The 22,796-nt window shown below is 53.9% G+C and overlaps 2 protein-coding genes and 1 long non-coding RNA gene across 6 annotated transcripts in view; 1 reads left to right on the forward strand and 2 right to left on the reverse strand.

Moving 5' to 3' along the window:
• The window catches only part of AFAP1L1 (actin filament associated protein 1 like 1), a 115,999-nt gene that overhangs the window by 26,395 nt on the left and 66,808 nt on the right, over positions 1-22,796 (forward strand). The gene's annotated exons all lie outside the window — the stretch shown is intronic.
• Positions 1-22,796, reverse strand: part of LOC306808967 — a 129,031-nt gene that overhangs the window by 26,218 nt on the left and 80,017 nt on the right. The gene's annotated exons all lie outside the window — the stretch shown is intronic.
• Positions 1,990-22,769, reverse strand: SH3TC2 (SH3 domain and tetratricopeptide repeats 2). Of its 4 annotated transcripts, none has more exons than XM_079319978.1 (18): positions 21,759-22,769; positions 19,853-20,256; positions 18,240-18,386; positions 16,042-16,137; positions 15,431-15,558; positions 14,957-15,062; positions 14,534-14,677; positions 14,235-14,436; positions 13,711-13,784; positions 12,823-13,018; positions 11,873-12,009; positions 9,503-11,497; positions 9,237-9,417; positions 7,784-7,934; positions 7,197-7,319; positions 6,662-6,812; positions 5,139-5,335; positions 1,990-4,945 (listed from the first exon to the last, which is right to left on the reverse strand). In XM_079319978.1, the coding sequence occupies exons 2-18, from the start codon at positions 19,977-19,979 to the stop codon at positions 4,754-4,756; spliced, it is 4,347 nt and encodes a 1,448-aa protein (XP_079176104.1). In that variant the 5' UTR covers positions 19,980-20,256; positions 21,759-22,769; the 3' UTR covers positions 1,990-4,753. The 4 variants fall into 4 exon arrangements, 3 of the variants coding, with proteins under 3 accessions (XP_079176104.1, XP_079176105.1, XP_079176106.1); XM_079319979.1 differs by lacking the exon at positions 21,759-22,769 and adding an exon at positions 21,434-21,735; XM_079319980.1 differs by lacking the exons at positions 19,853-20,256; positions 21,759-22,769 and having other exon boundaries at positions 9,503-11,197; positions 11,456-11,497; positions 18,240-18,562.

Consider the following 22,796-nt stretch of genomic DNA (forward strand, 5'->3'; position numbering starts at 1 on the left):
TATCACTTATCGCCAGAGCAATTTCACATCCCCACAGCTGCCAGCTGTGTCCCCCCCTTTCCCTCCTGCCCCCCTCTCCTTCCTCTCCCCCAGCGCTGCTCTTCATGCCAGATTTTGGGAAGGCAGAAATCCAGATGTTGGGAGAAATCCCATTTTGACAAGATGAAGAGGATTTTTAGGAGATTCTGGGGAGGGGGGACAGGCAGTGCCACAGCAGCAGCTGCCCCGGGGACACTCCTTAGTCCCGTGTTTATTATTTGTATCAGCCAAATTTATTTATTTATTTTCTATCAGCCAAACCTCTCGCTCTTGTTTGAGGGCAAGGAAAAGGGAAAGGCTCGTTTGCCTAAATCCCACAGGAATGGCAGCTGCGGTTTGGCAGGGATGGGCTGGGAATTCTGCGCTGTCTGCGAGGCTGCTCGAGGTACCGACCTTTTTACCCTGGAGAGCAGGAAATGTTAACGAGCTGTTAATTAACCCCGACTTCTCTCACACCCATTCGCACAGGTTTGGGCCAGAGGGTGTTGGCAGCATCTCGGCCACCCAAAAAAAAAAAAAAAAAAAAGTGTGAGCAGGGCAAAATTTAGTGGAATTTTTAGCTGCTGTGGCATCACCACAAGCAAGAGCTTTGCTGCCAAAAAATAAATCAGCAGAAGTTCGGTAGGATTAGCAGAGTGTCCAACAGAGGTTTCCCTAAGTGTCCCTTAAGCTATTGTACCTTTCCAGGTGGAAATACAAGATCAAGAGATTTCCAGTTGGAGAGGAATTCAGAGAGAGGAGGGACACATCACAAAATCCTGCCCCATCATGAGATAAAAATGCCAAAACCCCTCTGATGGGTCAGGGAAATCCAGGAGAGACTCCTCATGCTCTGCAGTCATCTAGGAATTAATGAAATCCTTCCCAAAGCACTGGAGGAAAGGGTTTTTAAACCTGATTAATATTGTAGGAATACTTTGGGATCAAGCCTGGCTTAAATCTCAGACAGGGTAAGAAAAAATCGCGTTGCTATTAAACAATCAGCTGCAAGGAGCTGAGGGTGCCCCAGGGAGGATTAAACCCCACAACCAGCCCAGAAATCCTGCAGTTGTAGGATTTATAATCAACATGTGTTTGTGCTCTCGTGTGGCCCCAGTGCCACAGTCAGAACAGGTGCAAAAGAAAGAAAAAAAATCCAAAAAACCCAAACAAAACAGCAAAAGCAAACAAACACCCCATAACCAGAGCACAGAGGGAGTTTGCTTATGTAAGGATTCATTCTTCCTTCCTCACAACCCATCTGCTGCTCAGGAGCTCATTTCTGTCTGTTCATCCTGATTCCTGGACTGCTTTCCAAGAGTCTCCATGGCCAAATTCAGAGTTTTTTAATTTCCCTCCCCTCTCCTGCAGCGTGACAGAATTGCTGGCACTTGTTCTGCTTCCTACACTTGTCCCCAGTGCTGTGCAGAGAGGAGACTCTTGTGCCACATTTTCTGCCTCTTTTCTCCCACTTTTTCTGCTTGTTTCCCACCAGTTTTCCTCCCAGTTTTCCCACTTCTTTCCTGACAGTTTTCTGCCTCTTTCCTCCCAGTTTTCCTGCCTCTTTCCTCCCAGTTTTTCCACTTCTTTCCTCCCAGTTTTCCTGCCTCTTTCCTCCCAGTTTCTTGCCTCTCTTCTCACATTTTCCCTGCTTCTTTCCTGCCAGTTTTCCTGCCACTTTTCTGCCTCTTTTCTCCCACTTTTCCTGCCTGTTTTCCATCCAGAGTCACTTCCCTGCTGCTCCTCTGCCTCTCCTCCCTTCCCCCAGGTGCAAGGTGAGCTCTCAGGGCAGCACTTCAGGAATCCCAGGCCTGTTCCAGGTGTTTTCATCCCAACACAGCCCAGTGCAGAGATGGAGAGGTTATTTAAGCCCCTGCAGCCACAGTTGGTGACTCTGGCTCAGCCTCAGCCCCTGCTCCTCCTCCTCCTCCCATACATATTTATGAGCCCAATTATCACTGAACAAGCAGGTTGCTGTGCAAATAAATGATTTTTAATCTAAATTACCCAGTTTACACACTCCCCCCCAGCTCTGCTGAGCAGAACAGCTGGTGTTTACCAACTCCTCATTACCTAGCCAGGAAACACCAGGAGATGCTGCCCAGAGAGGAGCAGCCACCTCTGAGATAAGCTGAGCTCCAGGTTTATCTCTGCCTCAGCTTTGCTGCTCCTCCACATCAGGTCTCTCATCCAGCCCAGTTTGCACCACTGTGCCATGAAGGAATGATGAAAAAATGTCTGCTGATAACAACTGTTATTGTTGGGTGCTGCATTTCTGCAGAAAAAAAGAGTCATTTCCATGAAAACCCAAATAAATCCAGCTCTCTGCATTTCCATTTATCAGCATTTCCTTTCTCCTGATTCCACAGGAGGCTCACACCAGAGCTCAGATGATGCAAGAATTATTCCTGTCCTGGTATTTCCACTGTCCAAGAATGAACATATGTGAGAGAAATCCAGCCCCTGGTTATTCCAGGCTTTAAATGGCCCCCTGAGGCATTAAACAAACACAGGATCACAGTGCCAGTGCTGGTGTTATGTCAGGACTGGGAGTGCAAGGTCAAACTGGGGAAGGATTGGAGCCCCAAAAGCAGAGCAGGGATGTCCTGCAGCTCTGGGAGAGCTGGGAATGGAGGTGCTGCTCTGAGCAGCACGTGCTGCTGCACGTGGCCCCCACCAGGACTATTTCCAACCTATTTCCAGCCTGGCTGGCTGCAGGGAGGAAGGAAAACTCCTGGCCTGGGCACAGAACAGGCACTCACACGTGGCTCAGGAAGGAGTCACAAGCCAGGGCACACCTGGTGTCAGAGGAGATTTGATCCAGCCCTTCCCTTTCCCCTATTTCTGCCTCTGGCTGGTGCTGCAGGATAATTCCTGGGTTCCCACATTCCTTCCCTTCCTGGAGCAGCAGCACTGCCCTGAGCAGGCTCTGCACCCCTCAGCACCCCAGGGTGCTGTGTCCCAAAGGATGCCCCAAAATGAGGGACAGCATCCCCAGCCTGGACAGGGTGGAGGGTGACAGGAGCTGAGCCACCACCCAGTGACCTCCTCTGGCACAAAGTCCCCAAATTTCTCTGCCCATAAAACTGGAGGGATGGAATATCCTCATATTTCCTTGTGCACTGACCCAGGACTTGGTACACACGAACAACAGCTTTAAATTTCACTGTATTACGAATTTTAATTAGCCCTGGCCACCCTGAGTTCTCATTTCAGCACGTGGGAGCGGGCAGGCAGATCTTTTATAGGATGCTCCCAAGGAGGAAGACTTTTCTTCCCTCTTCATGCACCACAAAATTTGTTTTTTGCTGTGATTTAAAGAGGATACATTTGGTTTCCAAGCAGCTCCAGAGTCCCTGTAAATCAGAACATCTCTGTTTGACTGCTGGAGCTGGCCTGAGTTAGGCCAGCTCAGACACTGAGCCTGTGTGTTTAAATCAGAGCCACCCCAGCTCCTCCCCACAACCTCATTTCCAATTGTCCATCTTCCTCCTGGCACAAAGATCTGAGTCTGTGCTTTTCCCTGTGTGTGAAAAGATCCAGAGAATGTTAAGTGGTTGGGAGAGTCCTTAAAAACCATCTAGACCAAAAGAAAAACTGCAGAAAACATCCTGCCCTGGCGTGGTGAGCACCAAGCAGCAGTGGTGTGGGCAGGAAGGTTTTGGGGAGCCCTGAGCTGGCTGGGTTTTAGGCAGGATGAAGATTTCCCTCCTCTGGGCTGGGGTCTGAGGCTGCTGGATAAACAAGCAGTAAATAATCATTGCCCCGGTGACAAACGCCTCGGAGGGATTGGAAGAGGAAGTTGAACTCAGGGAGGAAATAAATATTCTGCATTTAACAATCCCAGGCAGGGCAGCACGGGCAGGGGACTGGGAGCAGGGTCTGGCTGGGAAGCCACAGATGGCCACTGGTTGCCAAAGCAAAGAGATCAGCTGGGAAAATCGCTCCTTCTTCCCGGAGCTCCGTGCCGGGTGAGAGCCCAGCCCGCGCTCTGGAAGGAAGCTGCTCTCGCCGCAAAAATGAGCATTTATTGCTCTCTGGTGGCCACTCAGAGCTGCACATTCCTGCCCTGCGCCCGGGAGAACCACTCAGGTTGGGAAATCTCTCGAAGATCATCCAGCCCGACCGTTCCCCCACCACTAAACCGTGTCCCCAAATGTCACATCTGCCTTCAGGCACCTCCAGGGATGGGGACACTGCACCTCCCGGTTCCTGTGCTCCTGCTCTAGACCTGGAGGTTGGATGGGCTGGGGCTCTGCCTCCCCATGAGCAGTTTTTTTCTGCCCCCAGATAAGACTGGACCAGCTCTTTTATTCCTCCTCACTTCCCTAATTCTGTCTCTCACTGCCAAAAGCTTTGGTGGTGCATTTTACAGGAGAGGAGGGTGGCAGAGATGTCATCAGAGACAGGATAAAACCCAGGCATAAATAAAAGAGCTGCTGTTTCAAACATGTTTGGGTCAGGCTGAGCTGCTCCAAGGTGTGGGGCAGCTGTGGGGACAGCACATGGCACCTGTCCCCATCCCCATCCTGGGCTGAACCCTCCAGGCCGCACCACCAGCTCCAGCATCCTGCCCTGGCTGTGCCACCTCATGAGGGCAGGGTCCCAAATGCTTGGGATGAGAAGCCCAAACCCTTCCAGCTCCTCAGGACACGCTGCAGGAGCTCTCCTGTCCCCTGGGCTGGGTCTGGACAGCACACAGACCTGGCACAGCACTGCTGGGTGGCTCCATGGGTCACACCACGTGGCCACCTTCACTCAGCCACCGTGGCCGCTCTGTGGCACAGCCTGGTGTGTCCTCAGGTGCCCCTGGGGCTCTGGGGATGGCAGCCAGCTTGGCACGGAGCTGGGCTTGCAGCTCCTGGTCTCCCAGCTCAGCAGCTGCAGCGAGGGCCAGCAGGAAGTAGGAGGATGCATCCTGTTCATCCTGAGCAGAAAGAACAGAGCAGGTGTTAGGAAAGGGATTCACTGGAGCTCATGGAGCAGAGCCTGGGGGTTCCAGGCAGCACCAGATTTCACTGGAATGGTGCTAAGAGCCAGCACTTCTTTCCTCCTTCAAAACCAGATGTGACCTCCACCCTCAGCTCTCCCTCCAAGCCACCTTGAAGGCTCCTCCTCACCTTGAGCTTGTGCAGGGTCAGGTTGCCCAGGTGCCAGTAGAGCTTGCAGTAGTACAGAGCCTCTGCTGAGCTCTGCAGCACGGGGGGGCGCAGGGCCAGGGTCTTCAGGTAGCAATCCTCAGCCATCTCATACATGTGCAGCAGCTCATAGGCTGTGGCCAGGCGGTGGAAGGCAACCAGCTCCTGCAGCTGATCCCCTGGGGAAGAGAGGAAAGGAGGAATCAGCCAGATCCTGCAGCTGATCCACTGGGGAAGAGAGGAAAGGGTGGAATCAGCCAGATCCTGCAGCTGATCCCCTGGGGAAGAGAGGAAAGGAGGAATCAGCCAGATCCTGCAGCTGATCCCCTGGGGAAGAGAGGGAAAGGGTGGAATCAGCCAGATCCTGCAGCTGATCCACTGGGGAAGAGAGGAAAGGGTGGAATCAGCCAGATCCTGCAGCTGATCCACTGGGGAAGAGAGGAAAGGGTGGAATCAGCCAGATCCTGCAGCTGATCCCCTGGAAAGAGAGGAAAGGGTGGAATCAGCCAGATCCTGCAGCTGATCCCCTGGGGGAGAGAGGAAAGGATGGAATCAGCCAGATCCTGCAGCTGATCCCCTGGGGAAGAGAGGAAAGGATGGAATCAGCCAGATCCTGCAGCTGATCCCCTGGAAAGAGAGGAAAGGAGGAATCAGCCAGATCCTGCTGTGGATCTCCTGGAAAAGACAGGGGTGGAATCAATCAGGTCCTACAATGCATCTGGAAAAGTGTGTGTGGAATCAACCAGATCCTACAGTGGATGTGCTGGAAAAGAGAGGGGTGGAACCAGCCAGGTCCTGCAGCTGATCCCCTGGGAAAGATAGGAAAAGGTGGAATCATCCTACAATGGATCTGGAAATGTTGTGTGGAATCAACCAGGTTCTACAATGGATCTGGAAAAGACAGAGGTGGAATCAACCAGCTCCTGCCATGGATCTCCTGGAAAAGTTGTTGATCTGGCTCAATCTGCCCCCAGCCCTGCTGAGCCACTTTGGATGCATTTTCTCAGCAGCCTGGGGACATGAGAAGAAGAGAAAACAGAGCCATGGGCAGGGCTGTTGATGGCACAGCTTGGATAGATTGGCCCAGCAGTATCATTCAGCCAGGGGAAATTTTTTGGGTGCTGGAAGGGGCTGGTACAAGACTGGTCCCATCCCAGACATTTAAGTTGGATGGCATCTTGCCCACCCAAACTATTTCTGTAATGGGAAGGGATGAGGATTTTAGCAGAAGCAAGGCAGAGAGGAACTGCTCAGTCTTCAGCTTCCACCAGACTTCCTGTGCTCTGGGATAACAAAACCTTTCTGCTGTCACACAGCTGAAAAAAAGGGAAATGGCCTTAAAAAGATGTCACAACTTTGGGTAAGAATGGGTCCAGCAGAGTTAGCAAAGCAGGAGATCCCCTTTTCACATGGGTGTTGTTCTCACCCACAAGATTCAGTGGCTCCCAATGCCCAGTGGGTGGAAATCAGTAACTCCCAGGAACTTTTGGGTGTAAATCACTCACCAACCCTGAGGCTGAGCCTGGCTGCCAGCGTGGCAAACTCCAGAGCCTTCTCATAGCCCTGCAGGCTGATCTGCAGCTCTGCCAGTTTGTTGAACAGCCTCAGCTCTGTCTGGGTGGCCTTGAGTTTCCTGGCCAAGGGCACAGCACCTCCCTAAGGAGAGAGAATGGTGAGTTCAGGGTTCCTGGAGGGATCAGCACTGCCTGAGAGGGGTGACAGAGCAGCAGGACAAGGACCAAGGCAGGGGATGGGCACTGCAGGTTTAGTTTTTTGTCCTTTTTTTCCCTTGTAAGTCAACTCAGGCTCTCAAGGCCTGAGCCTCACATCTCTGCCCTTCCTTGGGTGCACCCAGCAGAGACCAGCTCACACTTAACACCACCAGGACTTATCATGGAAGGAACCCATTCCCAATCCCAAATGATCTCTGGGGTTTTTTGCAAACCTGTGCTCTGGCACTCTCAGGATCACCCCATCCCTCTCCACCCTCCATCCTTTTGGAGGGGACACAGGGACAGAGATGCTCAGGGGGCTCCATACCCTGTAAAACTCCACAGCTCGGGCCCTGTTCCGGCTGCCATTAAAGAAGGTGTCACCTGCTTTCTCATAAAGATCCATGGCCAAGGAGAAGTTGTCCCCTTTCAGAGCAGTCTGGATGCCTGCCTGGAAAGAAAAAAAGGGGCTGGAGTGATATTTGGAAAGGCAGAGATATTGGTGTGATTAAATGAATCCCAAATTTTAGGAGCTGCTCTTCCACTTTGCAGCTCAGCTGATAAAATAATGCTGGAGGTGGAGAGATGCCAGAAGTCTTCAACTCCAAAGATTTCCCTGGCACTTATCCTTTATTTATGGGTATTTCAATAAGAGCTGGTCACTTGGCACCTCCAGCTTCCTTTGGCACTCCTACATCCCTTTCTGACTCAATGAATTCACTGATTTTCACCCCAAAATCCTCTAAACTTCGTGAATGGAGAGAAAGAGAGAAAATTCAGAGCCTGAGGGTAAAGCAAGAGCTCCTCCCTGCAGCAGCAGTGCTGGAAGTGCTCAGAACTTTCCCTTCCAGGTTTTCCAGCCCCAAAAGGCTGTGATGGGAGTGCATGGGACAGCTGCAGCCACCCCCTCCATACCTGGAAGTACATTTCCACCAGCTCATCCTCCTGGAGAAGGTAATAGAGCTTTCCTGCCTGCAGCCAGGCCTCTGCTGCCCTCACAGCCTCCTCCAGGTCAATGAAGATCCTCAGGCACTGCTTGGTGCAGTCCAGGGATTGTCTCAGAGCCCTGGGATGGCAACAGGCAAAAAAGTCACTTCAGAGGAGTCACAGGACACTCTCAGCTGTCCCCATGCCACCTCCCCATGGCACTGACCCCCTGCTCTCTCCTGTAGTTACCAAAGTTTGGGGACAAAGGGACATTGCCAGCTCTGAGAAGTCTCCATGCTTCAATGCTCAGGTTTTAATGGTCATTTGGACACCTTAGGGCAATTCAGGACACCAGTGGTCCCACTCAGGCTGCTCCTCACCCCTGTGTGATTAAGAGGGATTCATCCAGGTCACCCACAAACCCAATTTGCCTCCCTGAGCCGAGTCCCAAAACCAATCCCAGCTCCCAGGCAGGGAATGCTTGTACTTACATCTCCCAGACAGCACCTGGCACCCAAACCCACAGCTGTGCCTGGTGTTTGTCCCTTGTGCAGCCATGGAGAGATCTCTGGCTGCATGTCCAAGCCCCTTTTCCAGCCCCTGGTCACTGGAGGACACAGGGACAGGCAGTGGGATGGGCTGTGGGGAAGGGAGAGCCAGCAGTGTCCAGGGCAGTTTGATTGCTTGGTGTCTCTCCTGCTGGCAGCCAGGTCCCAGCTGTCCTGGGAGCCCAGGGAATGGGGTGCTTTGTGATCCTAAATAGCACTTTGTGATCCTAAATAGCACCGTTCACATGACAGACATCTGCTCCCTAAATACCTTCCCCCTGCACTCACCATGCCCTGGCTGGGGAGGTGAACCCCCAGCTGGGGACAGCCCTGTCCATTTGTCCTTCTGGCAGTGGGACCTGGCTCTGCACACCTCTGACCTGATTGCCATCAAGGTCTGTGACTGTCCCAGCCTCCTTCTCTCCTCTCCTGCCAATTTAATCAGTCCCAGGTGTCAGGCAGGAGATTAAAGGTGAGCTGATACTGGTTTTAAGCAGCTCCTGTGGGTCCTAAGTCCCAATATCACAGCAATATAGGAAGGGCAGCCTTGGCAGCCTGAGGCTGGAGCCAGCCTTACCCAAAGAGCAGATAAGGAGCCTGCTCTTACTGGGGAGGGGTGATTAATCACTGGGATGAGCTTCCAAAGGAAGCAATGAATTCCCTGTCACTCTGCTGAAGGCTGGGTGTCTCCTGGAGAACTGTGTCTGGCCAGAATCCAGCTCTGTCTGGGACAACATTTGCTCAGCTCTGGTTGACACTGAGCTGCTCAAAGAGCAAAAGGACAGTTCATAAATCTCAGAACCAGAACTAGAGGCAGGTGGAGCCACCACACCCCTTCCCACCCTGCTCAAACCACCATACACTGGCAGCATCCAGCAGCCCCAGGCACTCACTCAGGCGTGCCCAAAGCCTGGTAGAGCTGGCTGAGCTCCTGCCTGGCATTGCCCTCCAGCTGCCTGTCCTGCAGCTGCCGTGCCAGGGATGCCCAGTGCTCGTGGTAGGTGATGCAGGCCTGCAGGTCGGGGCACACTCTGCTGTAGAAATGGCACAGACGCTCGGTGACGTGCAGCTGACCTGTGCCAGGGAGAAGGACAGGTCAGGGCACAGCTCTGGGCACCCAGCAGGGTGGACACTGCCCTGCTCCCCTCTCTCTACTCACTCCTCAGGTTCTGCCACTTCAGGGCGAAGCCCAGCGCCAGCTCATAGCAGAGTTTGGCATCTCCCGTCCTCTGCCTGTCCACCATGGCCTGTGCCAGCCACAGCAGCACCTGTGCCAGCTCTGTGTCCAGCTGCTGGTGGCCCTGGAGCGGGGCAAAGAGCCGCACTGCCCACAGCAGGTAGAGCTCGGCCAGCTGGGCGGCCCCGCACGCCAGGCTCAGCTGGCCCAGGTTGGCCAGGGCCACCGCCTGGTTCCTCCCGCTGCCCGTCTCCTTGGCCTTGTGCAGGGCCCTCAGGAAGTTCTCTGCGGCCTCCTGCAGCCTGCCCTGGCCGCTGAGGGCCATGGCCAGCAGGTTGTGCACGGCGCCGGCCCGGGCCTCGCCGGCCTGGCCGCGCAGGCAGCGCCGCAGCACGGCGTCCGCCGGGCCCGGCTGCTGCTGCAGCAGGTGCAGCCAGCCCAGGGCCAGCGAGGACTCAAAGGCCTCGTCCTGCCCCAGCAGCACGGCCAGCCCTGCAGCCCTGGCTGCGTAAGCAACGGCCCCGTCCAGCCGCCCGTGCTGCAGCAGCAGCCGGGACAGCACGGCGCACAGCGTCCTCTGCGCGGCCACCGCCCTGCTGTGGCGGCAGGACCGCAGCGCTTGCTGCAGGTACGGACAAGCCACTGCTGGGATGCTGCTCCTGTGCAGCTGCTTCCCCACCAGCTTGGAAGCGCTTTGGAGGATGAAGCCAGCTCTCCAGATGGGCGTGGGCGTCCCCTTGGTGCTGCTGGCAGCGAAGGTCCTGACGCAGGCCAGCGCCAGGTTGGGCAGGCACTTCTTGTCATACAGGCAGCCCAAGGTGGCGGCGGCGTCCAGCGGCCCGGCACGGCTGCCTGGGCTGAGCCAGGTGCTGCTGAGACACTGGAGATGCTCCAGAAAGGGCAGCACCTCCTCAGTCCTGCCCAGCTGCAGCAGGAGTCTGACGACGAGGAAGCAGCTCCGCGCCTCCAGCGGAGCGTTGCGCACAGCGATGGATTCCCTCAGCACGTACATCAGCAGCTCCAGCTCGCTCTCCCAGCTGAAGGAGCGGCCAGGCAGGCACACCAGCAGGGTCACTGTCTTCCCCAGCAGGGAGGAGAACTTGTGCTTCATGTTCTGCTTCAGGTAGATGGAGGCCAGGCTGATGTGCAGAGCTGCCAGCAGGGGCAGGTCCCCAAAACCCCTGTCCAGGACACTCATGGCTTCCTCAAAGTACACCCGGGCCTGGGAGAGCTTCACCTTCTTGATGCAGAGTTTACCCAAGAGGAAACAGAGCCTGACGTGAGCCCAAACTGAGTGAGTCCTCTTGGCCCAGTTCCGGGAAGTCTCGAGGTACAGGACCAGCTCATCCTCATCAGAGAAACCATAGAAAGTGGAGTGGAGAAAGGAAAAGCTGAGATCATAAAAGCTTTGAAAACTGGGCACAAAACTGTCTTGGTTGAGGAAGGTCAACATGGGGTCAAAGACATCAGCATCCTCCATGTGTCCAGCATTGAGGTCGATGAAGAATTTGGGATAATCCAAATCATCCAGCTTGTCCAGGAGAACATCTTCCAGCGTGGCAGGGGCTGTCTCACTGCCTGGGCTGGACAGCTCCGAGCTGCTGCTGGCAGCCCAGTCACTGATTTCCTCCCAAGACTGGAGCACTTGGGTTTCTGTACTGCCATGGAGAGCAGCCTCTGGAAGGGACAGGGAAACCATTGTGGGGTCAGGAAGAAATTCTTCCCATGGCTGCCCCATCCCTGGAAGTGTCCAAGGGCAGGTTGGATGGGGTTTGGAGAAACCTGGGCTAGTGGAAGGTGTCCCTGCCCATGGTAGGGGGTGGGCATAGATGGGCTTTGAGGGTCCTCCCAACACAAACCATTCTCTGATGTTTCCAAATTCACCCTCAGAAGTCACCACCAAAGCTTCCCCCTCTGTCCCCTCCTCACACTCACCTGGTGGCACTTGTGGGAATGCAGCTGTGGGTTCAAAGCCAGCTGTACAAAGAGACAAACAGAAAACAAAACCCCAAATCCTTGGTGGGTGTCAATGTGCAGAGATCAGCTGAAGTCCCAAAGCCACCCAGCCAGAAGAGAGAACAATCCTGACCCAGGTCCTGCAGGCCAGGCTCAGTGGAGAGAGCATCTGCCAGGGTGAATCCCAGCTCAGGAGCTGCCCTGGGAGCACAGAAGGTCCCTACAAAACCCAGCATGGCAGGGTCACTCCTGGGGACACCTCCAGCACCAGGCTGAGCACAGGTTTGGTGCCACCTCCACCTCAGCAGTTGCATTCTCTGCATTCCCATGGTCTTGGGGCTCTCCAGCTCTCCCTGGGGATGCAGGGGCTGGGACAGAAGGGGAGGGGACACTCACCCAGCCTGTACACAGAGGTGATGTCAGTGTGTGCCAGGTCCCCCAGTAGGGTGACAAAGTGCTGCTCGTCACCATTGCAGGGCACCTGCAGGACTGGGGACTTCTCCTCTTCACTCAGAAACACGAAGCCCTTTCCCCTGGGGTGGGGCAGGAGAAAAGAGTCAGAGGGGTCAGTTAATGGGATGGGATAATGGGATGGGATGTTTTCCCATTCCTTCTCTTCCTCCCACCACAGAAGTTCTGTTGCACATGAACACAGGATTTTGGGCACCTTCCCCATCCAGGTTCTCCATGAAGGACCAGAAAGGTACCAGAGAAAAGAACCTATTGGTCTTTTCTGGAATCCAGAAGCCATGGGATATCACCTGATCTGCTCTGTCCCTCCTGGAGTGCCAGTAAAAAGGGCTACAGTTCACCTTGAGTGAGTCTGAGAGAGGAAAGCCCAGCAGAGCTTGGTTAAAACCTTGTCCTCACACTCTTGAAGAAGCTTTTTGGGATGGGCAAGTGCCCGAGTCAGGGTGGGATTTATCACCTCCCTCCATGGACAGCTCTTGCTGTGTCCTTGGGAGGGTTTGGAATTCTGCTCTGTGCCTGTGGCTGTTCTGCCTCCACATCCAGGGGCAGGAGGAAGGAAAGCAGGATTGGTTTCCTCAGCAGGGAATGCTCTCCCCATCCTTGTCAGCCTCAGAGCTACAAACTGAAGACATTTCTAGGACAAACTGAAGCAAACTCAGCCCAGGGCTGGATCTGTTCCTCTCCAAGAATCACCTGAGGCAGGTGAAATCCAATTTCTTTGGGCTGCAGCAGAGCCTGGCTCTGCTCACACCTCCAACCCACCCTCCTGTGGTACTGCAAAGGAAATCACCTGTCCTAGGCTCTCACACAGCCTTGGGGTGAGATTTGGAGCCTCCCCTCCCTTTTTTTCCAGAATTGAATTTAAATAAACTCACAGAGGTTCACAAGCCTCAGGATTTACGTGCTGGGTGGGAACAAAGCCAGTGCTGCCAGTGCTGAGGGATTTGCCCACAAACCAGGGCAGCCCAGGGATGAAGAAGCCAATGATTTCTATGGAGTCTCCTTTGGAGAAGCTCAGCTCATCCCACGCTGCTCCTCTGTGCTCCTTGGTGGCAATGCATCTGCCTTTGACTGGCAAAAAAATGAGTTTCAGTGAGATCCCTGCTAAAACCTCCTCACTGGAAAAGATCTGGGCAAGGAGAAGCTGATTCCATCTGGAGAGGGCTGCCTCTCTCCCCCCTAAGATTTATTGTGATCTTGGATTCATTTCTCTGCACCATTTCTCCTTGAGAAGAGGATTATAATACAAAATAAAAGAGGGATGGATAAACTCCACACCTCTGCAAATTGCAGGCTGGAGGGTGACTGGAAATATGGATTTTCACAGACACTGTCCTATCTCAACTCTGCCAGGAGTGAAATCTTGGACAGGGCAAATGTCCCTACGTGACAAAGTCACACCTGCAGGGAGCTCCTGGGTCCAGCTTGCTCTGAACTGGGCTGGACTGGGCTGGACTGGGGTTAAGGGCTGGCTGCTGGGCACAGGTTTCATGGGAACACTCATGATTTGAAACCTTCCTCCTGAAAGAATTCAAAGAAACACAAAATTGAAGTAGGACAGGGAAAACCCAGCGGCAGGAGGGTGTCACCAGCAGCTCTCTGTGCTCCCCAAAACTTGGTTTGCAATTTCTGATCTGCATTCCAGAGAGTCCAGATGTGCAGCATTCCCTTGGAGCCCCTGCAGTGGGCTCAGGCCCAGGATTTGTGGTCATTTGTGGCCAAACCCAGGTTTTGGGACAGTGCCTGGCACAGGGGTCACTCACCAATGGCCTGAGAGCTCGTCCCACTGATCTCCTGGGAGAGCCCAAAGCTCACAGCATAATTCCTCAAGAACCACCTGCAAGGCAAAAGGGACCCTCACTGGTTCTCTGAGAGCACTCCTGACCCCAGGCCCACTCCAGGGATGGGTCACACCACAGGGGAAGAGCAGGACAAATTTCCCATCTTTAAGGAAGATTCCTCCAAGGCAGAAAGCTCAGCCAGGTGACCAATTGAATCCCCACTTTGGCTGGCATTACCTAATTTTTTTCAGCCACTTCTTCATCTGTTAATCAGAAATAACCTCATGTATGACCTAAATCAACACCTTACAAAAACCCCATCTGAAGTGGGAGCATGTCCTTGCTGTGTCCCATTGACAGCACTGCATTGATTCCAGCCTTTATGCCTAATGTGGATCCTCCTGGAAATATCCTCATGGAATTGTGTTTCCCAGCCAGTTTTGGTGCCAGTCACACATCAGGATCAGGAAAGAATCCTGGTTTGAGGATTTTAATTCACCACTTACTGATAAAAGGGCTGAGCTATTGGCTCCAGAGCTGTCAGGGCCACCAAGCCTCGCTGCCCTGTCAGCAGGGACATCCCTTCCCATCTGGAATCCTGTCCAACACTCTTCACATGGATCAGCTCGTTCCTGCAGAGCTGCAGATTCTCCTCTCCCTCCTGCTCTGACTTCCAGGTGCCAGGCACTGCCCTGGAGAAAAAGTTCCCTGTAGAGAGAGAAAGAGAGTCAGAGATTAGTGCATCAGTGATCCAGCACAGCCCTGCTGCAGGGTTTCAGGAATTCCATGTGCATTCCCATCACACCTTCCTGGAGGAGCAGATCCATGTAGATGGTGGCCAGGTGCTCTTCATCCATGGTGACCCTGAGCTCAGTGTCCTCCACCAGGGCACAGTCCAGCCAGAACTCCTGGGCAAAGAGCAGCTGCTCCAGGCAGGGCCCCACGTACCCTGAGAAGCCAAAAGGGGCATCAGGATCAGCACCTCCATCCCTGAGCAGCAGGAGTCTTGGGGATTTCCAAAAGCTTCTAATTTTGTCTCCAAAATTCCCCAAAATGAGTCCTCCTGGTTCTCACTGATGCAAACAGAGATTTCATAAACAGATTGCAAAGTTCTGTATTTCATATTCTCACTGTCCACCCTGAACATTACAATTCTGTAGTGTCAGGCAACACCTTCTCCAAAAACCCTTCTCACACACAAGATCTGTTCAGAGCTTGGCAACATTACCTAAAGTCAGATATGTGGAAAACTTCCAGACTTCCTCCAGGGTTTTGAAGGTGAGGAGGAAGCGACCCTCGTGTGCCTGCATGCAGACCAGCCTGGCTGAGAGCTCCTGCCCAGGGAAACAAAGCAGCATCAAGGGATGGTCCTGGAGCCTTGAAATCCAGCAGGGAAGAGAGTTCAGCCCAGCTCTCTGAGCTGGGGTTTATTTCTATAAAATCCAACCTGAGAACTCTGTCCAGAGTTCTAGCAGGGACATGGATTTGGTTATTCCAGCCCTGTGAATTCCTGTTTAGGCTCAGATCCCCCAAAACAACACAAGGCTCAGCTTTGCCTCTCACTTGCCATCAGTTCATTTCCCCCATCATTCCATTCCTGTCCAGAGTCCCCTGCAGTGACCTTGGAGGAGCTCCTCAGCTGGGTTTGGTACCCCAGCACACCTCCCACCATTCCAGGGGCATCCCAGCATGGGGTTTGTACCTTGAACAGGGCACAGACACTTCTGTCATCGCTCTCCAGAGCCCAGAGCTTCTTCCTGGCAGCTTCCTGGAGCTGGGAATTGCGGCCCCCCGAGGAGCGGCTCTCGACGGAGAAGGAGAGAGAGATCTCTGGGGAAGGGAAAGAGGAGGATGAGAGGAAAGTTAAAGGGCACCCAGAGCCAGCCCTGCCACCCAGAGCCACCTCTGCCACCCCAGCAGAGCCAGCCCTGCCACCCAGAGCCACCTCTGCCACCCAGAGCCACCTCTGCCACCCAGAGCCAGCCCAGCAGAGCCAGCTCTGCCACCCAGAGCCAGCCCAGCCACCCAGAGCCACCTCTGCCACCCAAGAGCCAGCCCAGCAGAGCCAGCCCTGCCACCCAGAATCAGCCCTGCCACCCAGAGACAGCCCTGCCACCCCAGCAGAGCCACCTCTGCCACCCACACCCCAGCCAGCCAGCCCTGCCACCCAGAGCCACCTCTGCCAGCCCAGCAGAGCCCCCAGCTTGGCTGGATGCTCAAACCACACAACCCCAGCCCATCCTCATCCTTCAGCCCACATGAGACCCAAAGCAGCCCAGGAAATGTGTGAGACCCTCCCAGACAGATCCTTACCTGGTGGGAAGGTGTCCCTGAGAGCCAGCAGTGCCACAGAGGGGTCTGGGGAGCCATGTCCTGCCTCAGGAATGGGGCTGCTCTGCTCTGCCTTCCCTGGAGAGGAGGGGACACAGCAGAGCTGCTGGGAATGCTCTGGAAGAGCTCTGGGATGTTCAGGAGCACCAGGAGGCCAGGCTAGGGATGGTGTGGGTCTGGAAACACCCCAAAGTCTGCTCAAGGTTGGAGAGACCCATGGGATTGATAGGGTCTAACTCCATCATTTCATTGATTTTGGGGTTTTTTTCCAGTGCTGGAGTAGCTCTGGAGTGAGGGAATTTTCCCTCCTTTCACAGACCCTCAGATGAGCAGATCTGTTTTAAAGGGTGAATCCCCAACAGCAATTTTTTTTTTTTTTTTTTGAGGAAGCCTCAACTTCCCAGCACAGGAGAGCCAAGGCCTTGCAAAACTCTTTGTTCAAAAATTTGAAAATGAAAATGAGATTTTCTCCCCTGCCTGCTCTGGTGGTTATCCAAAATCCAAGCAGCATTTTCCCTGCTCCACACACCATCAACTATTGCCATAAAGGATTCAGGGCCTGCAACTTGAGCTGCTAATTATGTTAATGAAAGCTGAGGCACACAAAATTCCAGCCCTGCTCCTCCACAGCTGCATTGGCCATGGAGGGATAACCAGATTAAACCCCAATTTTTGTCAGTAATCAGACTGGATTTCTAAGATAAGCACATACCTGGAAATGTGGAGCTGGAATGTGCAGCAGCTTTTTAAAGTCACTTCTTTGACCAGAATTCTGCTCTACAGTTCTTTTTATTGAGCCACCTTTGCCAGTCACTCAAATAAATTGGTATTTCCTAAGTCACTCAAATAAATTGGTATTTCCTAAGACACTCAAATAAACTGGTATTTGCATGCAGAAATAAGAATTCTTATTTAGAGAAATATAATTCATATGTAGAGTCAGCAATTAGAAAAGAACAGGCAAAGGCTGTACAGGTCATGAATAAGTTTTGCTTTTGAAAGAAAAATACATTTAACAAAGTCTTAACATTTCTTGTAGCAGCTCTGTCCCACATAAGGCAAACAGAGAAGGGAAGTGAAAGGAGGGAGAGGCAGAACAAAATCTGAGCCAGCTCCTGCCATTGCTCCACTCCTCCCTGTCCTTCTCCCATTCCAGTGTCCTGGCAGGGCTGGGGACGGGTCCCTGGTGCCATTCCCTGGAAATGGGGATGGAAATGGTGTGTTGGGTTGATGTGGCCAGAAATGTGAATTCTGTCCCCATCTGCTGCAGCCAGGTGTGGCAGTGACCCTGATCTCCTGGCACATATTATCTGCTAATGGGCCATCTTTAAACCAGCTGGGCAATCATCTTTATCTTTCCCATGACCCACCCTTCATCCAGGAGGTATCACCTGTTAATGGGCCATTGTTTAAAACTGGGTGTGGCAGTGACTCTTATCCCTGTGGGAGATATCTCCTGTTAATGGGCCATTGTTTCAAACTGGGTGTGGCACTGACCCTGATCTCCTGGCACACATTATCTGCTAATGGGCCATCTTTAAACCAGCTGGGCAATCATCTTTATTTTTCCATCCTCCCTCCAGGAGATATCTCCTGTTCATGGCCACTGAGTCCCAGTGCATGACTGATAAAATTCCATCATCCCACTGGGAGATGCTCCAGCCAGGGGAGGAGCCAAGCCTTTCCTACCCAGATAAAAATTGAGATTTTGGACACCAAGAAACCTTCTTCCCACTGGATTCCAGAGGAAAACCAGACCTTTCCACATCATCCCTGGAGCTTCAGAGGAAACTGCACCTTCTCCAGGAGCACTGCTCCAGCTGAGCCACATCTGCCACTGCAGGAGGATGCAGCACCATGGAATGGGACTGTGCCACCACCCTGACTGACTGATGGGTGCCAGCTTGGATTCTGATTCTGGCAGTGTTTGGGATTGTTCTTTGTAACGCTGTATTTCTATTTTAATTTTCCTAGTGAAGAACTCTTATTCCTAATTCCCACATCTTTGCCTGAAAGCCCCATAATTTCCAAATTATGATAATAATTAGGAGAGAGGGGGTTTCCATTCTCCATTTCAAAGAGAATCTTCTGCCTTTATTGGCAGACACCTTCACACCAGGACAGATGGGAATGGGAATGGGGATGGGAATGGGGATGGGGATGGGGATGAGGATTAGTACCTGATGCCATTCCCTGAAGATGCATCCCTGGTGCTGTTCTCTGGAGATTGGTCCCTGGTGCCATGCTCGTGTCCCACCACCATTGTCCCCGCTGCCAGTGGGGCAGGGGCTCAGGGGAGTGGGGCCAGCAGGACTCACACTCCTCACCTGGGGAACACAGAGGGTGGGCAGAGGTGTCTGGATCCCTGGCAGGATTCTCCCTGCCCCAGAGGTGTCCATGGGAGGTGTCACAGGAGGTGGCAGGTGGGACACTGCTCGTGCCAGCAGCAGGACACAGCCTGTCCATGGGTGCCCAGAGCCAGGAAGGGGCCAGGGCTTGCTCTGGTTGCTGTCATGGGTTCAGTGTTTGTTTTCATTTGAGCCAGGCTCAGAAAGGGAACTGGGAGCTTTTTTTCTTCAAGGCACCAATTGAAACTGCAGCTGGGGAGCTGTTCCCAGTTGTGCCAGTGACTCACTGACCTCCTCAGTGCCAAAATATTTTGTAACAGTGGGCAGGAAAGAGCTCCAGCCCCGAGCCAGACACAGGTCCAAGCACTCAGGGCTGCACTCCTGGCTCCAGGGTTGCCTGCTCAGGGCACCTTCTGGCCCTGGCTCTATTGGGCACACGTGGCCACAGCGTCTGGCCCTGAGCCACGTCCCTCCTCCAGCTCACTGCAACAGAAATGGTGCCCTGGGGGATGCCAGCACCCCATGGGCTGTGCCTGGGGGGTTCCTGGGCAGGGAGGGTGGCCAAAAAGCCAACAGCATGAGAATGAACCAATCCCAGAGTCACCCTGTCCCCTCCATGGCCAAAATGTCCTGCCCCACTCCCTACACACCCTAATCCAAGAGGAGAGAGCACCAGGAGCCATCCCAGAAAAGCCAAGTAGCCAATGTCCCCCAGGGGTCCCATCCCATGATAGAAGGAGCCAGCCACAGCCCCAGTGGCACAGCAGAGCCCCACAGGCACCTTACCTGTGCATCCCAGCGCCAGGTCCTGGTGCCAGGGGGTGCCCAGGCAGCAGCCCATGTGTGCAGTGACAGCAGCAGGGGGCTGGCAGGGGCTGGCAGGGGCAGGGCCACAATGCACAATGTCCCCTTTGAGCGGGCACTGGCACGGCGGGGGCGGCGGGCACGGGCTCAGGGAAGGGCTGGGGTTGGAGCCACGGCATCAGGGAGGGCTGGAAAGGCCTTTAAGGGCATCGGGTCTGGCCACAGAGCTGACACTGCCAAGGCCAGGTTAAATCATGTCCCTAAGTGCCACATCTGCCTTATAAATGGGGGCTCCCCCTGGATGGGCTGTGCTGGTGTTTGAAAAGTCTTTACATGGAGAAATTTTTCCTGATATCCAAAGCTGGTGCAACCTGGGACTGTTTTCTCTCATCCTGTTCCCAGAGCCCGACCCCCCAGCTGTCCCCTCCTGTCAGGGAGTTGTGCAGAGCCACAAGTTCCCCCCTGAGCCTCCTTTTCTCCAGGCTGCCTTTGCCTCCAGGAGGGCAGTGCCCATCCCACATGGCACATTCCTGGCATTGCTCCTCGGGAGTCCCTCGCTCTGCCAAGCCTGCCCAGCTCCCAGCTGCTCCCTCCGAGCTGATCTCCCCCAGTTCCACAGGCAGAGCTGTTCCAGGGCTCACCTGTGGGGATGTCCAGCTGGGGCCCATCCAGCATCCTCCATCCAGGGCTGCCTGTGATCCTGGAGCTCCTCCCTGCCCGCTGCTTTTCCCTTGGCACCGTGGGGGCAGCTGGCAGCACCACGGGCATCTCTGCCAGCTACATCCAGGTGAGTTCCTGCAGCCTGGGCACTGTGGGCACTCCTGAGCTCAGGGCTGTCCAAATCCCTGATCCAGCGCTGGCAGGAATGGGTTGGGTGCTGTGCAGGATCCCTCGGGTACCCCAGGGTGAGGATGAGCCTCATTCCTTCCTCCCTCACATCCTCAGATCATCCCCAGCCCTCAGGGTCAGGATTTGGGAGGGCTGGGAGGGCTCACTGTGCTGTGGGTGGTCTGCAGAGCATCTTTGGAAAACAGCAACACAGCCCCTGCAAAATAAAAGGTTTAGGGAGAGAACTTGCAGGTTGGGAGGGGGTTTAGGGTTGGATTTTTACTCCAGCAACCAGCCAGTGCCAGCAGTGCAGGGATTTGTGTGCTGGGGCTGCTCCAGGAGCATTGCAGCTCTCCCAGGCTGCATCCCAAACCATGGCAGTGCCTTGAACTTCTCCAGAGTGGGGAATAATTAATCCAGGGAGTGATTTAGGCTGGGTTGGATGAGGACCTGAGCACAATGGTGCAGTGGAAGGTGTTCCTACCCATGAACAGAGGTAAATTTTAAAGTGTTTAACCCAGACCTGGTGGTGTCTATGATTCCATGATCCAGAGAGGGAATTTCTCACCAGACAATTCCTGTGCTTGGCACAACTGCAGTGCCCCTAAAGCAAAGCATGAGGATTATCCAGCTGTGGGGATGGCAGAATGAAGAAGAAGATTCCTGGTTTTAGCAGTTTCTGCTCACCAATTATCATCAATTTCTTCTACACAGAAGAATTTCTTTTTTTTTTTTTTTTTAATCAACAAAATAGGAGTTTTAATTTTTTTTTTTTTAATACAAATGTCTTCCTTTGGGGTTGTGAAATATCTTTTTATTTTTAACTCTACCTTGATAACATAGCAACCAAACCCATCCCTGTACAAGCAAAGATGTCACCTCCTGCTTGACCTGAACTGGAATTTGCCTTTTGGCCAGCAAGCTGAAAACCTCTCACTGCACTTCCTACCTCTGTGCTTCCCAAAAAAACCTGGAGATCTCCCATTGCTGCTGCTGCAGCCTGGACTCCCTGGAAAAATATGGAATATTTCCTGGGATCTCAGCCTGTTCCAGAGGGAGCTCTCTGCCTGTGCCATCTCTCCAGGGGCTCTGCTCCCTTTGCAATCCCAGTGCCACAATTCCCTGGGATGAGAGTGGCCCCCGGGCTTGGGGACAGAGCTGCCACAGCCCCCGAGCTCTGCAGGGCTGGCACCAAATCCCTGCACCAAGTCCCCTTTGCCAACCCCAGCTCCGATCCCAAAGGACCCAAACCCAACCTGTCCCTCCCCGCCCTGTCACAGCCTCCAAAATGCCCAAACTCCTCTCAGGCTGGAATTCCAGAGGAATTCCACTGCTCCAGCCAGCAGCAGTGTTTGCTCAGCCGGGACAAAGGGCACAGGAGGGGACACACTGACCTGCTCCCAGCTCCGCTTCCCTCCCGGGTGAAATTCCAGCCTCTCCAAGCCCCGAGGGAACCGGGATGGAGCTGCCAGGGCTGCGGACGTGTTCGCCAGCGTGCCCAGCGCTGCCACTCCCTCACACCAGGGAAGGAATTCCTTCCAAGAGCTCCTTATCATCCTGGGAACCTCCTCTTCCCAGCAGAGGTCAAGCAGTTACCCAGGGCTGCGCTATAAACAGGAATTCCCAGGCGCCTCCTTCGCCTGGAAACTATTCCAGGGAGGTTTTTCCATGGGCACGACGTGTCTGTTCCAGCCCCAAACTCTCCCATTCCAGCCTCACCTGTGTCCTGCTCGCAGCTCCGGCGCTCCTTGGAGCTGGGGACCTTCAGTCCGACAGCGAAATCCCGGGAGAAGCATTCCCTGCGGGAATTCCAGCTCCGAGCCGCCCTTCTTCCCTGCCAAAGCGCAAAATACGGGAGCGCACAACAAGAGATCTGTGGACCCAGCAGTATTTGTGCATCCCGGCTAAAGTCCGCGGCGCAGGGAATCACAGGGAGGTTTTTCCTCTTGGAAACAATGGAGCTGTTAACATGGAGCTTTCCCGACGTTTCTGTTTTTTTCCGAGGTCGCCCATTCCTTGGCAGGTTCAAAAACGAAGCCTCGTGGATTTTTTAGCTTGTTATTTCAAACTGAACCTGAAAGCAAAGGAAGTCAGCCCAGACTCGGCTTCGCTGGAGGAAAAAGCAAACAAAAAAACAACATGAAAGGTTTCGTTTGAGGCCAGAGAAACTCTCGGTCCGTGGTTTGATCCTCTACTATGGGTGAGGGCACCCACTTCGGTGTGAGATGGAGCAGAGCTTTCCTTCCCTCTGCGATCGCAGAGGGGCAGGGCTGCGACACCGGCACAGGGGACATTTCCTCGGGGACATTTCCTCATTCCAGAGCTTTGCTTTGGCTCTCACCCCCTCAAACGGGCACAGAGCAGCGATAAGCACCTGCCCCCTCCAGCAATGCAGGACCCCTGGGGCTGCACACCTGGAGAACCTGCCTCCTGTACCTCCAGCCCCGAGAGCTGGGACAGCCTTTCCCAGATTTTTTGGCAGCTGGGGAAGGGGGGTTCATGCATGGCTGAGGACACAGGGAAATCTCAAGGTTTTCACAGCCAAACTGGTGTGGCCAGTCCCTGAGTGCAGCCAGCCTGGCCTGGCTTTGAGATCTTTCTTCTCATTTATTGCCCTCACTCAGGAATTTTCTTCCACCTCCAAGCCCTTTCTGACTTTTCTCAACACCAGGCAATCCAAAGCTGCTGCTGCTGCCCTGGGAATTCTGCTCCATCCCACAGCTAAAGGGTTAAGAGGCTCCAGGGCTGAACTGAGCT

This window comes from Erithacus rubecula (assembly GCF_903797595.1).
Source record: "Erithacus rubecula genome assembly, chromosome: 16".
NCBI lineage: Eukaryota > Metazoa > Chordata > Aves > Passeriformes > Muscicapidae > Erithacus > Erithacus rubecula.